The sequence below is a fragment of the Cebidichthys violaceus genome, unplaced genomic scaffold (assembly GCF_023349555.1).
Source record: "Cebidichthys violaceus isolate CVI_PGR_0920_01 unplaced genomic scaffold, fCebVio1.0.p SCAF_8, whole genome shotgun sequence".
Taxonomy (NCBI): domain Eukaryota; kingdom Metazoa; phylum Chordata; class Actinopteri; order Perciformes; family Stichaeidae; genus Cebidichthys; species Cebidichthys violaceus.
Genome location: NW_027176964.1, coordinates 5,497,843 through 5,516,600, shown reverse-complemented (window position 1 = coordinate 5,516,600; position 18,758 = coordinate 5,497,843). Strand labels below are relative to the sequence as shown.

Genomic DNA, 18,758 nt, shown 5'->3' with positions numbered 1-18,758 from the left:
CAACAAGTGCCAGTACTACTCTTATTCACATCTTGGTGTGTGTACCGGCCGGTATCAGCAATCATTATTCGATTAATATTCTCTATTGTGAATAATAACAAATAATTCGAATATTTGAAGGTCTTTGACTGAAAACGATACATTTTTTTTAATTTTGGACCATTATTATATAGATAATGCCCAAAAAGCTTCGGGACATAACTTGATATAGTTAAATAATGATTTCAGGCCTACACAGCCTGTGTCTGAAAATGTAATTCTTCTGGACACTGTTTGCGCTGTAAAATCCTATTCTGCTGATGCGCAAGAAAATGTCACGGTAAGCCAAAAAGTAAAATGTAGAAGTGCTGGTAGTGTGTCCGCGTGAGTACTGGTCGACATTGTATATTTCCAACAAACACTACACCCTTGCTGGCAGCAGAACAGTGGACAAGCGATTCCCCATTCTGTAATGGTAGTCTCACAGGTTTGAGACCTACAGTCACTGACAAAATGACAGTCCCCAGCTCGTCTCTGTGCTGAGCTGGACTGGAAAAGACTACCAGCTCAGAGCCTGAAATGGGAATGCACAGAGAAATGCAGTTGTGTGCAGGCTCAGACTGGAAGTGACATAAGGTGGGATCAGAGCAATTGACCCAAAATCGTGTTGCTCTACAAAGGCCTGCAGGTGTAATGTGAAGGGAATAAAAGCTCTTATGTTTGTAGATGGGGGGGGGGCTTGAATGCATAACCCTGCAGAAACTACTGTTGAGTTACCTTTAAAAACTGTTCTCTTAAGTTCTAACTGCTTTGATAGAGATGCTCACTGAGGACAAGCATTGGCTGTAGTTGTGGCTGTCATCATGTGTGAAAATGTCTGAATGGGAAACAGAGCATTGCTGAACGCAAGCAAGAAAGGATAAGAAAGGTAAAAATGTACTTCTGGACATTACTATTAACATTCTATCAAACGTCTAGACAGTAACACTAGACACTGTGACATCTAGTATTGCAAACTCAAACCAGTTTCAAGATGGGCATCTGTGTCAAGTATCACAACCTCTTTACTTTGTCAAATTAAATGATAAATATAATTACAGATGAGTACAATATAAGTTATGGATTTTCCTCTCACAGCAACATGAATTCAGATTTATCCCAGATGCACTTTTCTCCTGCTGAGTTTCCTCTCGACCCTGCTGCCACTCATCCTCCCTCCTCTCACAGTCCAAAAAGAGCACTTCAGCTATGTGGAAAGACTGCATAGAGCTTGCGCTCACATTCAAACCAACGGTGGACGAGCACACAATTTCACATGTGTGTTTACACACGGGCGGAGCAATTTGACAGATACCAGCATGAATCTTTCAAATCAAAACAATGTCAAGTTATGTCTGTGAAAGACACCGTCTACTGGAGTGTGGCGAGAACCAGAACATTTTGAAATACATTCTGACATACCCGCTCTTACATAATTCATATATGCTTTATTTTGTAAAAAAACAACAACAACCATGCCCCATCATGAGCTTCCTCTTTGAAGTGTGTTACTATATGGTGCTTTTATTTTGAAAAAATATCCTGAGTTGTATATCAAGATACAGTACATTCTGGGGCTTGTATTTTGGAAAACTAATTCCATCCTTAGTTTTCTGTTAACCAGAGTGCATGAAAGACATGGACAAGTTTAAATGGAGTTTCTAGGTGAATGTATGAATGAGTAAGTAAGAGTTCAAAATGCATGAATATGTTTCATTTCTTACGTTCATTCCAATTGGGGGACTTTTTGACAGAATATGTGGGTTATTTCTGAAGATATGAAAGTTATAACTGTGAAAAGTAAAAGTGTGCATGTCCTAATTGTGCAATAAAAAAATTATAAAATTATTTTGGCGATGAAGCACATAGGTTGTGAATGCCAAGGAGATATTAAGCCTGTTGGATTATAGTCAGCCTTGCTGCTAGCAGGCACCCTAAACTAAAACCTAAACTTTAACAAAAAAATGCAAATGTGGTTTGGACACTATATCGAAAGAAAGGAGTATACATTTGAAGGCTAAGAGTAGGACATATTAGCGCAGTACAATATTCAAGCACATATTAGCAAGTTCCCCTTATTATTTGCACCTCTCACACACTACATTGAGTTATCTACTGAGCTTTAAAAAAAGGTATGTTGCAGCTTTTCATACAGAAAAGTGTACAGAAGGCACACAGAGTGCAGAGCGCTGCGAAGGCCTGAAAATCTCGCCTACATAATATGATTTGTTAATATCCTGCAATTGCTGACTGTGCGTGTCAATTGCCTGTCTGAAAGAATTGTATTTAGCGACATCTCCTGCGGAGCGATGGCATTTCACTGACAGCTCACTGCTCTCTCCCTGTCTCAGGGGGAGTTGTCTCTGTGCACACAGGCAAATCTCCCTCAGAGTGAGTTTGACTTGCTTTTTTAAGCACAAAAAGTGATATCATTGCACATGCACTTGTGGGTAGATACCCAATTGTCAGGTGCAGGTGTATGTCAAAAAGAGTAAAGTAAAGGTTATGAGGATGGAAAAAATGTTTTGTTTCAGCCAGAAAAACAATGTAATATATAGAATTTTATACTGTGGTACGAATTTGATATTTATATATACCTTATTAAGTTCCACATATATACCGTTTCAGCCAATATCCACAATTAATTACCCTGTTATCATTGAAAAAAAAGTAAAATGTTGAACTTTTCTGAGACTTCTAGCAATGACGATCAGTGTTTGAGCTAGGACTGTCAGGAAGGGGTTCAAAGGGGTCCAGTAGTACTTTTCAAGTACTTCCACAACACTGTACACCAGATACAATACATAATATCAAAATGACAAAATAATTCATATTGGGCATATTATAAAAGAAATACAATTATTTTTGTTTCTGTAGTTCAAACGTAGAACTACATTACTGTGACACTTAAAATCTAATTTTCATTATTTTAATTGCATTCAAAAGTGGAACCTGCTGATGAGTCACATCTGACAATGACAGCTTAAGAATAAAATAAAATGACTAAAATGTGATGAGCTTAAACATACTGAATAGAAGATTGGCCGCATTTCGATTGCCTCTCAACGGCTCTCAAGATGGCAACGGCTGAGCCGGCGTCTCTCAGCTAACAGATCAGCTAACGGTGCTAACAGTGCAAACGTTAACAGTGCCGACAGAGCTAACAGTGTCTTCCTGAGGGGGAACCGTCAGTTGTAACCACCGTATTAGTGTAGTGATGAGCGGTGGCAGTGAGCTAACCGGTGCGGCACAAAATAAATGTTGATAGTTTCTAAAATCTAAAAATGAGAGGCCAGCTAACTAGCTCTTATTTTGCCCTTGACTTTACAGGGAACTGTAAATTTGGTCATTGTTGCCATGGTAGTAATAACCACCAATACAAACAGATGTCAGCTATGTTTCAAGAAAATAAAACATTCTCCCTCTCTCTTTTGAACTTAATCCCCATCTCTACTGCCGCTCAGGTAGCTGTAATTTGTGTGTGTGATGGTGAGGTAACATCACAGCTGATCCAAACGTGTCATTGTTGAAAAGGGGCACCTGTACCCTCAAAATGGACTGTGTTATGCATCGTGCTGCCCTGCAGCACAGACGTATTGTGGTTTCAAGCAGACATCCATGAGCTGTTGTCACAAGGAAGAACGTGCATTTATTTTGGCAATATGAACTGGCAAAATGTCATGTGATGAAGGAGAACAAGATATCTGTCCAAACACTCAAACGGAAGGGTCGGATCATTGCGCGTACGTACGGGGCTGTGGCCTTGGTCCAGATTGTGTCTAGATGAGACATAATCAATCTTATTTTTAAGACAGCGTCAGGGACTCATTTGCATTCACACCAGCAGCTTAGAAATGCAGCTCCAGCAATCTGATCTCAACTCACTAAGAATGCATTTTAGGTGCAATGTAGAGCTCTGCCAGGGGTAAAAAAATAAATACAAAGACCACAGTTTGATATTATGTACTGCTCTGGCAACAGACAAGAGGGCCTCTTGACAATAAACAGCAAAAAGTAAAAAGTGTGTGCAGAGGAAGAGCTGTCTCAAACATGTTAGAATCAGGTGAAGTCAATGCACAGAGGAAAACCAAAAATAGCTGTAGTCAGAAAGTTAAACGTGTCCAGTATTTTGAGCTTCAGATGACATTTCTTACATACTTTTCAAGAGAGTGCAAGGGGCGTTTTACAGAGCGGAGGTTTAGAGAATAACCCTCAACAACAAGACACAATGGAATGGTTTAAAAGCAAATTCTACCGTCCCTCTTTGATACCAGAATGTGAAAAACAACTTTATCCAACAGTGCAAATTGGGCCGGACACACAACTGTCTCCTTCACACAAGAAGCACCCAGTGATTCATGTCAGAGCCATGTCCTTCACTCATTTTGGCTCGGTCTTCTTTTATATTCAAATCACAATCATGTGGATAAATGCAATCGGAAAACTCTTTAAATCAGCCTTTCACATGAGGCTGCTCGCGACACTGTTTCCCCAGCCAATAACCAGGCCTCGGTTATTCAAAGTGGCACACGTAATCTCCCTCGCTCCACCTACACAGAGTTTAGTAAACATGTCTGTCTGCAGTGACTGAATCCACTCGGCTATTATGGGACAAAAAGCCCACCGGATCCCCCCCCAAAAACAGGCCGCTCAAAGCTGTCTTTATGAGTGGGCTGTGAGGTGAGAGTAATGGGCCTAAAGACAGTGTAGACCGTGGCTTCTCAACCTGCTACCATTGGGGCCACATACCAAAGGATCCCATTGGGCAGGGACTGAATAAATCCCCCTCCACGGCTGATTAATTGAAACCAATGGATGGGGTGTCAGGAGGAGGAGAGAGGAGCGAGGAGGAGAGAAAGTCAAGCCCAGTCGGATGAAGGGTGGGATAGAAGGCCGCCCAGAAGCTAGGGGTCACTCACAAGTTACATCACTCCATACGTTGAGAATGTCGCTCAGCGACTCAGGCGTCTCCGGTTCACACTAAAAACACTTTTAAACTCTGCACTCGTGTGTGTGTGCAGACCAGACCGCGTTCCATCACAGTTGGTGATGGGTGCATCCATCGAGTGCGGCCATTCAGAACAAGTATAAATCAAGTATAAATCATGTCTATAATGCTTTATAAACATACTTATATTATCTACTTATATCAATGTATCAGTAAAGGCACAAGTATGCGTAAATCTTCATGATGCTTTATAACACATTATAAAGCATTTTATAATGTGTTAAGGTATTTCACAATACTTCATCCTTGTACTTTTGAATTTTGCAATAATGACCCTCTCGCTGTCCATTATCCTAATTATTATTAACACAAAATATTAAATTAGTAATAGTTTTATTGATTAAAAAATGATTTTTCCACTTCAAAACATGTTTCTTATTCATATAAAGAATTAACAGATCGTAGAACGATGTAATTGACCAATCAGAATCAAGTTTTCACACTTTTGCCTTTAGGTGTCGACACTTCATCTGAGCCTTTAGCTTGTTTCAAACATCTGGGACAATGTTTTGAAGTTTGTACCCAAGGCAACGTATCCGACGGCCACCTCTTCCCTCTTCTGCAGCTGAGGCCCGGCCTTTAGAATGTGTTCTCGCCGATCACAAGTGGACAGCTCTACCAGGTTGCCCTCATAACGCACTGAGATTTAAATACCCACGCAACGTTATGGAGATCAGAGATGCAGAAACGCAGGCTATATTCACAGCAATTTAGCATCTACTCTCTCTCTCTCTCTGTCGCTCTGCAGTATCATGTTTGCTAACTCTGTTTCCAACTTTTCAGTCTCACATTGAGTTTTTCTTGGTAGTTTTATCCAGTATGCAAATACAAAAAAGGGAGATCTGCAAGTCATTCAGATGGACAGTTTGCAATTCAGAAGCACAAATGCAAAAGAAAATCTAGCCGGTCAAATAAAATGAACATACTGTATACCATTGTTGCAAAGAATCTCTATGTTACCTTTGTTAGATTTCACCTGAAGAATTTACAAGAAAAAAAGATCGATCTCCGTTCTCTACAATAGGAAGTTGATGCATCAGATTTAAAAGAATATCAGGGTTTTATTTGGTCTGTGGTTAAAACAGCTGGTATGCGTGGGACATTGCAATCACCGCACTACCTCCACCTGTAGAAACCCAGCTCCTTACCTTGACATAATGTTCCATGGTGAGGAACTCGACGGAATCACAGCAAATAGTCCCGATAGAATGGTGACTGACCAACTCCTCTATCTCCATGATACTTAAATAGCACAACGACCCCTGCTGGGCTGGAATCCTCAAATACCTTCCCTGAGGGAGGGACGAGGACGTGGGCTAAGTTGTGTGGATATCTTTGTGAGATAAAAAGTAGTGGAGGGGCAAGAACGGCAAAAGGAAGGCAAGGTGTGGCTGGGGCAAAGGGGAGAGGGGAGAGGGCAGGCAATGCATTTGATGTCGGAAATCAACAGGGGATTGAGACTTTCCTTGTGTGGTTGCGGGTGTGGATATGTTTATGTGTTTATTTGTGTGTGACAGATTATCCTAGTGACATGTATGTGTGTAAGTATATGTGTATACATGCGGCAGATGATGGGATGTTATTTCGGGAAAGATAATCACAGATTTCCCAATTGTCACTGGATTTTCGGTCCCGTCATCTACATGCAAGTTAAATGTAAAAAAACAAAACAATGGGTCTACTATGATCATTTTGACAACCACTTCAATTCTACACAGAGGGCCGATCTGCTCTGACAGTCCGTTCCGCTGTCCCATTGTCTACAAGCGCAGGACGACAGCGCCCCGGTCAAAAGCATCGCCAAGACAATCGGCCGATCCGATTCTGAAATAGGCCGTTCATCTCATAAAGACAGTGGGATTACATGGACGCGAGTGAACGGGAGAGAGATGGGAAGAGACGGACTGAAATAGAGACGCATACTGAGAGCAATGTGAGAGAAAGACAGAGTGACAGACGGGGGGGGGGGGGTTAGAGACAGAGGGACGAGAGAGGCAGTGACGGACAGACAGGTAGGCGGGTCTAGCTGGAGCCGCTGCAGCCGTGCGCCCCCCCCCCCCCCCCCCCCCCCCCCCCCCTCCTTCGCTTGTTCACTCATTTGCTTAACAAGTTCATTTGTGCGTAGGCCTTCATCGTGTATGGCTATCAAGTGATGCGCGAGACTGGCCTGCGGAACTGTTGGCCCTCGCAAGCTGTTCACCTGCATCCCTCTCACCCCCCACACACACACAAACATGTAGACACACACACACACACAGTGCACTGCACGAGCAAGAGCATAGACACAGCACTGGCATCCGATAAGGCCAGTGGTGTGAGCAAAATGGTGCGTGAATACTGGGTTCAAGCTGCAACCTTTCCACGATATCAGCTGTGGAGCAGAAATTGAAATTGTTTTGTTGTGGAGTTAATATGATCGGTCGATTATTGGATTAATCTATACAAACAAATGAGCCAGCGATTATGTTGATGATCCAATTAATTTGACGTCGTTCAAGTCTTTTATCAAGCAATTTCTGTGGAAATGTGAAGAATTGCTTGCATTTCTTTGATTTGATAGGAACCCCAATATATTTTATATATATATAAAATAATATATGTATATAAAATATATTCCTCACATATATATATATATATATATATATATATATATATATATATATATATATATATATATATATATATATATATAGAGGGCGGTGTCATGGCATGAAAAAAAAAACTATTTGTGTTCTCCATTTAATATCATGTTATATACTGTATTTTGCTTCCAACCCTCTTGCAGGAGCAGCAAAAGTTTTTATGAACTGGATGACATGCACAATATTATCAACGGTTTTATCCTACAAAATACGTTTACGGGATATCAAAGATAACACAATGTTAACAGCACAAGTATTTCCTCATATCTCATATTAATCCATAGAAATCCATAGTGACAGTGTGAAGGGTGTGAAGGTGATAAATTCGAGACAATAAGCTGTCAAATCGAGAGCACTAGTTTGGAAATCCTGTGTACTTTCTTTGTTTAAATGACACCTCCAGGTTATTATTATTATTATTTGATAAGTTGAGAAAATCAGATGCCGATTGATCGTAAATGAAAATAGCCGTTAGTTTCAGTCCTAGTTGATTTTATAGCTTTGTTGTGGGAACATTTTAGAGTTATCTAATGACACAAAGCAATACAGAATTGAATCAGTGATATAGGGATGGACGAGTCATTGACATTTACCGACTGCTTCACTCATCTTTCTCCATTTCACTTGTTTGTCCTTGTGTTCTTCATTGTTCCAACCCTCTTCACTTGAGGCATATCATCTCTGTACTGCGAGTGTGCTGCTCCAACTAGAGACACGCAAACGCACACATGCCACCCCCCCCACACACACCTCCTTTTCCCCTGTTAACATGGTGAGCATGCTGCCTCAACAAGCCTCATCATCAGCTCTTTTCTCCCCCTGGTGCTTGCTTCCTACAAATCCATGACAAAGCTGATAAAAAAAGCCTGGTTCAGCCTTTCCTCCTCACCTCGTTTCAGAGTTTTACTTAAACTACCCCCTCTTTTAAAAGTCAAATTGAGGTTCTGCTCTGTACATCACGCGTGGTACATTTAGTACTAAAATGAACAGTCTTTAAAAGGTGCAATGTGTAAGATTTAGCCAGAATTTTAGATTAAACATTATCAACGGAATGTGATGAGGTCGCGGTGTTGGTGTTACGTCAAAGACGTCTATGTATTGTGTTGCGGAGATATCTACTGAAATGAGCATGCTAACCAGCTATGCCCCGCCCCTTCCTATCTTTGTAATACCACTTGTTTTCTCCAGTAGCTATAGGGAACCGCCCTCAGTCAAACATGAGAGGACCAAGAAGTAGAGCTGCACCGATGGCTTGTCAATCACTTAGTAACATCTAACATTGTCTATTTAGCGAAACATATCTTAAGTACAACTAATGACACAAACCGTACCGAAAAACATTCCAAATGGCATCCATGGTGTTGGTGTGGCTGATGTCACCGAAGGCTTTGGGAAGTTCACCCTTGCCATGACCCCAACATTCTTCAATAGGGTGTTTTTGCCTGAGGAGTGTAACTTTAGCTGGGCTACTAACCAGTGTATGTAGGTATGAGACCTTTATATGAGAACCAGTTTATGTAGGTATGAGACCTTTATTTCACCCCTCTTGTATATATACTTACATTTTGGATCTTAAAATTTGGCTCAAGTGTTGAGCCACCTCAAGGTGTGACTCCTTTAACCCCAGTCAAAGACTGCCTCTCCACTCCTTTTGGCCTCGAGCAGTTGAAATGCTCTCGGTTTTTTTGTGCCCCCGCGGTGAGAAGCACATTCTGAAGGAAATGCCTCCACAGTTTCTTATTTCACTTGACTCCTTTAGCTTCTTTTTCTTTAGATAGTAGAAGAAGTTTACGTCTACCCAAGATGTACAAGAAGCAACACATTGATCGACTGTTTTCCTGTTGACGAGATTCTACCACGGTACTGTATTACTGGGGAGATATTTTGTTTTGGAAGTACAAATCCTGATAATTTCTGAATCTGTATAAACAATGTTAGTTAATTGGCAGTTGGAGCACTTCAACGGCTAGCAGTGACATGAAACACTCCTCGTTCAATCGTCGGCATAAGAGATGAGCTGCTAAATTAGAAAATATCTGGTTCTTTGAATAAAAAAAGTCAAAGACATAAGCCTATGTACATAATTACCACAAAGAATAGATTTCATTTGCAGGAATACGCAGAAGAACTGGAAGCTGGGAAACACAGATTTAGAATCATCATTTAATTACCAGCCATCTACTCTCATCAGGAAGTGGCTTCAGAGCACCACTGGCCAAAAAGAGAACTTACACAAACTCTTTCATTCCCACTGCAATATCCTAATATCTCAATATTATAAACAAGGCCAAATGGATGGTCAGTACTTCAATTATTTCATGGGTTTATGCTTTAAAGCCCCTAACCAAAAGCAAGTATGCATAATTATTTGACAGACATTTAAATTGTTTTATCTAGCAAGCTTTAGGGATGGCTGTTTTTTGTTTTGGACGGAGCTAGGCTAAATTCTATCCCGTTTCCACTCTTCATTCTAAGCTAAGCTAACCAACTCTTGGCTGTAGCCTTATACTGGACAGAGAGATATGCAAGTGGTATTGATCTTCTCATCTAACTCTCTGTGAGAAAGTCCATAAGTGTGGGTCTCCCCTTTCAAGCTATTCATACAAGGACCTAAAATTGGTTCACGCTCAGATTTTTGTTCAGTTTTCAATTGATCTGTAAACTATGGGAGGTTGTTTTGTTCCCAACTGCAGCAGCAAATAGTTCTGAATGCACTACAGCCAGGATTTGCTCCTCTAGAAGGCTTCATCTCCATAGCAACTGCGGTAGGGCCTTATGGGTATCGTAGTATTTCGAGCCTTCTGCCATATCATACTGACTGAAAAAACACAATTTCTCAAGTTACAATGATTCAAACAGATGGATTTACCATAAACCTAAACACCTTAGGAATAAGCAGCTTCTCTAACTTCACAACGCTAACCGCTAACGTTACACTAATGCTACAAATAGCGTGTTCCGTTTTCAGCCTATCAAACATATCTGCGTCCATATCTGCATACAGGGGGGGGGGTCCTCCCATCAGACACCCAGCTCTCCTCTCAGCAAGCCAGTCAGCTGGTCAGCTATCCGTCCACCTCTCCCGCCAGCCATTAGCCATTATCCATCAGTTATTCGTCTTACTTATCAGTCATGTCTGCAACCGTCCGTGCGCCCAGCCATGCACGTATACAGTCAGTTGGCTGTGTGTTGTGTCGTACGACCGTGTGCTTCTGCAAGGCAGCTGTGAGCCCGCAAGCTTAACTTAGTGAAGTCAGAGGGAGACCGAAGGTTAGAGCCACCACAGGGAGATGGACAAGGCGCGCGCACACACACACACACACACACACACACACACACACACACACACACAAATACATGAACGCAAACACACATGTGCTCTCTATATCTATTCCTGTCTCTCTTTTCCACATGTGTCTGTTCCCTTGCTTGCTGAGCCTCGGTGCAGTGAGTAAACACTGCTACTTTGCACTTCCGCTCCATAAACTGCAACACCTGCCCCCAGATGGGCAGAGTGTGTGTGTGTGTGTGTGTGTGTGTGTGTGTGTGTGTGTGTGTGGGTGTGTGTGTGTGTGTGTGTGTGTGTGTGGGTGTGTGTGTGTGTGTGTGTGTGTGGGTGTGTGTGTTTGTGTGTGTTCGTGTGTGGGCCCCTGCTGGCTTCCTACGCTAGATGTAATGTACTGAACTGCATATTAGCTGCTACCATCACATTATTTATGACATCCATGGACGTTTCAGTCAATTCCATTTCAGTAGGTTTCCCGATGACGTGTATTTTTTTTAAATAATCCTGCCAAAATAATGAATGTTTAAACTACCACGGGTTATTTTAGGCGAACATCACCCTGCTAAACCTACAGTGCAACCGTGACAGCCTGCAGGGCTGACTGGCTAAATATGTCTACATGCTTTCTTATAGGACACATAAAGAGTAAAAGGTAGGTGTGGGAGTGCCACAGCTCTCTGGATGAATGCCTCTACAGCGGAGGAATTTGTGCTTTTCAACACAACAGGCCTCATAAGCTTCTTGGTAAGGCACCCTATGATCCAGAAAATCTGCTTATTTAGAAAGCAATAATCTGGGTCAGTCTGTTAACATCATTTGTTTTCTTTGAGTTATGACTATTTCAGACAAGTAGTATTGACTAAAAAAGTAGTTTACCATCCAGCCGAATGGTATCATAATGTATGAATGCATGTAAACGTGCAGTCACTGTGAATACAACTTACTCCAATACGATAGTAAAATAATGAAATTATGAAACCACACAAAGTCAAAGCAATGACTTGTCTGGATATGGAAATGGTATCTGATCTGATCCTTTCTCTCAGTAAAAAGGATGTCAAAGGCAATCACCAGCACTCACTTAGCAATTACCAGATCCATCTGAACTCCTTATTACTCCAATTACTAGCGAAGCATGCCTTGAACACACACACACGACCTCGGACCATTGTCCCAATACCGCAAGGTCGATCTACCGCTGAGAAGAACGATGTGACCCATGTAATCACAGAGGAAGTGACCAGGACCAGGGCTTTGATCTGAGATGGGCGTTTTTCATAGAATTCCTTTGTTTGCTTTTTTTGACTTTTGAGATATTTCGTGATTTTTAAAAATCTTAAAAAAAAAAACTTAAGTAATACTATTTTTAAAATATTTTAACAAGGAATACAATCACATAGAGTGATAGTTATAATTCTTATAGTTATTATTCTGATTATTTTGATTATGATTATTATTGTCATTATTATTATTGGGGAGATTAATGAAAAATGTACAAAAAATATTCTTGTTCCCGTAAAAATAACTAGACTTACAATTGTTACAAAAAGCTGCCAATAAAAAAGTGGCAAAATTGCACAGCAACTTAAAGGGACATTTCTTTTCATTTTTGATAATCAAGGCACAGTGCAGAAGCGTTGGCAAAAACATGACTTCTTCATTTTACAGCTCTTAAGCTTTTAAAACCGTTCTAGGTATGGTTATATCTTTTTAGCTCTGTGCGACAACAGCATTATCAGACGGTTTCAGATGGGGTTTTTTTCAACAGTTACTTAGATCATTAAATCATACAATTTTTATTGAATCACACAGATTTCCAAACCGACGAATCTGCTGAGATGCGTCGTTTCCTAAGTAGAAAAGTACTTGGCACACAAGACTGATTAGTGCAAAGCAATTTGTGTTGTCGGTGGATAAGAGGTCCTCCTGTTAGGCAAACCTCAGGTAATAATGGAGACAATACAACTGTTTGTGGCAGACATTACACCAGTAGACACAGAGCGCTTCATTTACGTAAGACTACTATTTACTCAAAGAACAGTTTCAAAACCGAAAGCGGAGTTCTTATCTGAATAAAATACACTGAAATACCTCTTTTTAAAATAATTTCTCAGTTTTCATACCACATAGTTCAATTAGGATTAACAAGGTATAACTATCAATATCCTTTGAGATCTGTATCAACTGATTACCTGGTGGAATGTGTGATGCTTTTCTTCCAATGGCAGGGCTTACATAAAGTTTTCATTACAAAACAAAGCTATTGAAAGATTTAATTAACAAAAAGGTGTGTATTTTCTTTTTCTCTAAAAGACAAAAAATGACCATGCAAACACTTGCAAACAAAAGTGTACAATGCGTGCATGTTAGTGAACCCCCCTGTTCTGCTGTGTGAATGTTAAAGTACTCCTTAAAAGTATAAAACCATTCTGACTGGCAAGCAGAGAGAACTTTTTTCCCCCTCTACAGTGAGTCCCCCGATGTGAGAGACGGAGTCATATCGGGTTTAGCTGCAGCATCTCGTCTCATTTATGACATTAAAGATAAACAAATCACGTCCACAAACAAAACCCTGATAAGAGACGGAGGAGCTGACGACAATTCTGTGAAGTTCACCGGGAAAAACCTGCTGTCGGTTTCTCACAACAACGCCCATGAATTCATGCTTCATAATTATGGAGACATATGCACAAGCACCCACTGCCTGTAATTATGTAGTGTCTACACAGTCCTGTCACTCAGAGCTTTTGCAAGAAATACGGTGTGTGTGTGTGTGCGTGTGTGTGTGTGTTAACAAATTTAAACTGTCCAGTATGCGTCCTTCTGACAAATTTATCTGAAGGAGAAAAGTACCTGGACCAGAATCAGCGGATTAGCATGAGGACTGTCAGCTGTGAATGTGCGCACACACACACACACACACACACACACACACACACACACACACACACACACACACCATGCAGCTCTAAATATCTTCAACCTTCCACCCACAATCTATCCCTGAATTTTGTTTGTGAGCAATTTGAGCAGCTGTTTTGCTGGCGAGTGCGTTGTGTGTATACCTAAAACTTTTGTGCCTATGCTTGTGTGTGTGTGTGTGTGTGTGTGTGTGTGTGTGTGTTTTTGCCTACAGAACCATAGCAAGCTGACTCAGCCTCGACAGTAGCAATCGGAAACAGGAGACAAGGACTTGGCTAACAACGTAAGCCGGCAGCAAGGTCGGATGCGCGCGCACACACTTTTTTTGTCTTTACCTGCCATAATGGAACTAACTATATATCTTATCTCAAACAGATCAAAGGATGTAATTGTTGCAAAAGTGTTTCAAAGTAAGTCGACTGTTAAAAAAAAAGAAAAAAAAGCAGAGTGACGGATGGATGTGCGATTAAAGCGACTTGTGGGGGAGGAGGTTTGGGAAAGAGAGTGTGTGCGTGTGTGTGTGTGTGTGTGTGTGTGTGTGTGTGTGTGGGGGGGTATAAATATCGGCTTTTTTCTGGACACTTCTGCTTTTCTACTCTGTCACTCTCTTTCACACACACGGCGGACCGGCCCACTTCCTTACCAACCCCATCTCTCACGGCGCTGCCCCGGACTTCCCACTGCAATTACTTATAAAAACTTTTCAGGGGCCGCCACACGTGGTCGGGTTTTTAAAGAGCTGCGTCCCCCTCCTCGCGTGGTGCGGGGGGTATTGAGTCGTCACAGACCCCCTGAATGATCACCGAAAAATAAGGCGGCGTAGACAATAGCTCGTCTTGATGAATTCAATTCTTTCAGGACCCTGTACCGTTGTCCAGGCAGCTCCGGGTGAAACAATCGTTGCTTTGATAGTCCAAGAAACACACACTCACTCGGTTGCTCTTAGAAACTCCCTCTAACTACTTCCGAATTAGGATCTAAAGATAATATACATCTGACCGGAACTTGGGATGCATTCAGTTTTCTCATCCCTAGAAGTCTCCTCTTTCGAAAGTCTTGTTTCCTGCCGCTTAAGCCGGTGTGAGGTGTAACTAATAAAGAAAGAAACATCAGCATGCTCGCCTCTGATGCCAATGAAGGAAAAAAGAAAAGAAAAGAAAAACAGAAATAAACAATGACAGCTTGAACTGACCTGGTCTGCGGTGGAAGCGGCAATGGTGTTCGACTCGGACATGATTTGACGCTGTGACCCAGTGGTGCTTCTCTGCTGGCCACTGTGGGCTCCTTCATTTACACCTTGCCTTTCAGTTCCGCGGCGTGCGAGAGAGAGCGAGAGAGGGGGGCGAAAACACAGTATACCCTCCCTTTTGCCCTGGCTTGATTAATGCCTGAATTACTTTCACCTCATTTCATCTGATGGAGCTCTGCTTCCTCTCCGCCTCTCTTGCTCATTCGGCATGGTAGCCCGCTCACTCTCCCCTCTCTCTCTCTCTCTCTCTCTCTCTCTCCCACCCCTCCCTTCCTTCTGTGATTCCAGCTCTGCCTCCCCTCCCTCCCTCCTTTGCGCCCTTACTTTTTTTACTCACCCCTCCCTCTCTCTCTCTCTTTTACTTTCTCTTTTTGCCCCGTTTTTTTCCCCCCGTCGTATTTCACCATTTCAGGAATATGCCTTTCCCACTCCCCCCTCCCAGAAAAAAAGACACAGGAGAGATCCACAGTCTTTTCCCTCTACCTCCACAATGAATGGCTCGTTGTCACTCCAGCACCTAGGCTGAATACAGAGCAAGTAAGTGGGAGAGAGGAAAACCGATGGGGGCGGTGGTTGGAGGGGACAGGGGGGTGTTGAACTTCTAGTTAAGCTGGCCGGAGTAAAGCGGGGGGAGGTCTGGAGCACCCATGGGCTACGGCCAAGCTCTCTCTCTCTCCCCCTTACTCTTTCTCCCAACAGATTAAAGCGGGGAGACAAAAAAAAAGTGAGGAGCCCACAAGTGAGGAGCCTGCCCGCCTTCCACCGGACCCCCCCCCCCCCAACACTACTCTTTCTCTCTGTCTCTCTTATTTCTTCCGTTTGTTTTCAGGGGCAGCTGCTGCAACTCTGCAGACCACCAACAACTTCCCTTTCAGCGGCACTTGACTCTTCCAAATCCTTGTCCGTCTCTACACCCTGACATTGCCAATGCCCCCCCCCCCCCCTCGCGTCACACCGGGAAGCCGGCCGAGCCAAAGCCCTCCTCCTCCGCCTCGTCCAGCGACATGTTCACAGAGTTACACCCTTTCAAATTCAAGCGCTTCCCTCCCGAGCCTCCGTTTTTGTTTTGCGCGCATTGTTGCGCCTGTTTGCCACCATATGGCTAATGGCTACCCGCAACAAAAAGAGCGATGGAGCGAGGCGAGGAAAAGGTAAAAGTGCATCCGCAATAGTGGCGCGATTAAGGGATCAACAGACACATCACTCAGGTGGCAGAACGAGATGCTGTGACGATTTTCCCCGACTGGATGTGGTTGTGGGCGATGTCAAAAGTTGACAAGCAACTGGCGTCCGGCCTAATGGGTGTTTGATAGCCGGGTACAATGGCCTCTGCCGCTTGAGTGGAGGCCCTCCAGTTATGTTCAACACGAGACGAGCAATGCAGACAGGATGCCATTCATTTGTCTATCAATTCAGAGGATTAGAATCTCACAGGGGATCCAATAAAGGAATCATTACCATATACCCGCCCTTTTCAGTGTGCTCGGAGGAAGTACTGAGGGCAATGAAAACAAGTGCCCCCAGCAAACAGTCGACCATGTTGACAGATTTAGAACAGACCAATCATTGTTGACAAGGCACCATTGCACTTTCTCCGTCACTTTTGTATTTCTCCTTCGCAGCGATCGATAACTCTTAGAACATTCACCACGACCGTGTTGTTTGGGTACATAACTTTGTTTACCTACTTAGTTTGAGATTCACTCTGTGGTTTGATCGGAGTGAATCTAGATCCTGTGCATTGAGGCCAGGCAAATATATCTGCATATATTAGCTTGCAGATATATTGATATCGGCCGATAAGTGACAAGAAATTTCAGTACAGAAATGCAAAACTAGGTTTGAGGTAACTTAGAAAGTGTGTAATCTTTACATCAACTAGGGAGCAGTGACGAATAGATTTTTCAACTGGAAAACACCCTGCTTAGTGTACATCTTGGTCACAATCCATAAGATTGTATGAGTGTGAACATTTTTGCGATGTGAGGTCATTAAAGCTGTTCCTCCCTTCTTTAAGGAGCCATTTCAGGGATATGACAAGGAATTATAATAGTTCAGAAGTCTGTGTGTGTGTGTGTGTGTGTGTGTGTGTGTGTGTGTGTGTGTGTGTGTGTGTGTGTGTGTGTGTGTACACATTTGAGAACTAAACTATGGAAGATCATCAGTTCCTCCACAGGGATCCAGACATTTTTTGCTAGCTCTACATAGGGAGGGTCTGTTGGCCTCAGATTAGTTCAAATCTAATGAACGGCTTAACAAATTCACACACACACACACACACACACACACACACACACACACACACACACACACACACACACACACACTAAAAGGTGCAAGCTCCTAGATTGAGAGCATTTCGATTGCCTCTCAAGAGCTCTCAAGATGTCGAGCAGGCAGCTCATAGCTAACTGTGCTAACAGAGCTAACAGCCCAAGGAGTAACCGGAGGGTGAGTGCTACGCTTCCGCGAATCAGTGAAAACTGGGTCTGAGTTTGGTGGGGACAAACAGATCCTGAAATAAATGCATGGTTGTGGTTGCAGCTGGCTCTTTGTGAGGGGGGGTTAACTAATTATCATATTATGTTAGGTCATTTAACTCCACTTAGAGAAGCACAGATGCCACTGCTGCTAATAACACCAACTTGTTAAAATTGTCACACTTGTTTCTTCATATGTGTGCTTCCTACGACAGCAAAACGGCCTGTGAGAGAAAATAAGAATGTGCACAGTGGATTTCCATTCTCAAGACAGTGAAGCCTGTTGGCGTCACTGACACCAAGAGCCGGAACTGTTGTCACACGTCACTCCTATGTGCACCTCATCCGACAAAAAGTATGTCTGTACCGCATGCATTGAATATGGGCGCACACTTTTGCACATCCTCACCTGGAGGACAATCGTATCGTTGCATTCAGTTGGAAGACAATCGTATCGTTGCATTCGGATGGAAGACAATCATATAGTTGCATTCCGATGGAAGACAATCGAATCGTTGCAATCAGTTATACACGTGAAAACTGACTGAAAGTTACAGAAACGGCTGGACGCAGCTTAATTGATTAGTCGTTCGGTCTAAAAAAACTATTCTCATGACGTCTTCAAAAGTAAAAGAATATTCACTTAGTTATTGTGAAAGACCACAAAAATTAACAAAACATTCTCATTTGGAACCAAAACTCAAGCTGTAGCCATTGAATTATTGTCACGTTTGCTTTAAAAAAATGACTAACAATTAATTGATCATCAAATAACCTTCGGATGATGGAATTCAGACTTCTAAAAGGTGTGACCAGAAACCACTGGGCCCTTGTAAACAAGGACAAGCCAACAGGGCATGGGGTGGAACACTGATAAGGTCACAATGAATCTCCTCAAGGCTTTCCTAGCCCATGTCAATATCGATTATGGGTTAACCTACAGCCAAACGCAGACATTGATCCTAAACCCCATCACTACACATGCAACCCAAACAACGTTCAAAAGGAGAGTGAGAAACTAAAGAAAACATTTAAAGCTAGCTTCCTTACAAACAAATATCCTCCCTGATAAGCGCAACAAATATGCAGTAATTTGAAGATCACTGTAGCGCAGGTCTCACATTTCCTTACTAGGCTTTTAAACTTGACTTAT

The 18,758-nt window shown here is 42.4% G+C and overlaps 1 protein-coding gene across 5 annotated transcripts in view; it reads right to left on the bottom strand.

The window, feature by feature from the left end:
* The window catches only part of slc6a9 (solute carrier family 6 member 9), a 74,724-nt gene that overhangs the window by 26,815 nt on the left and 29,151 nt on the right, over nt 1–18,758 (bottom strand). Inside the window, exon 1 of one of the 5 annotated variants that reach the window (XM_068737879.1) lies at nt 15,069–15,418. The exons of the other annotated variants lie outside the window; for them this stretch is intronic. Coding sequence (XP_068593980.1) covers nt 15,069–15,110 — 42 coding nt within the window. The 5' untranslated portion in view covers nt 15,111–15,418. Of the gene's footprint in view, nt 1–15,068; nt 15,419–18,758 lie in introns of those variants that run through there. 5 annotated transcript variants of the gene reach the window in all.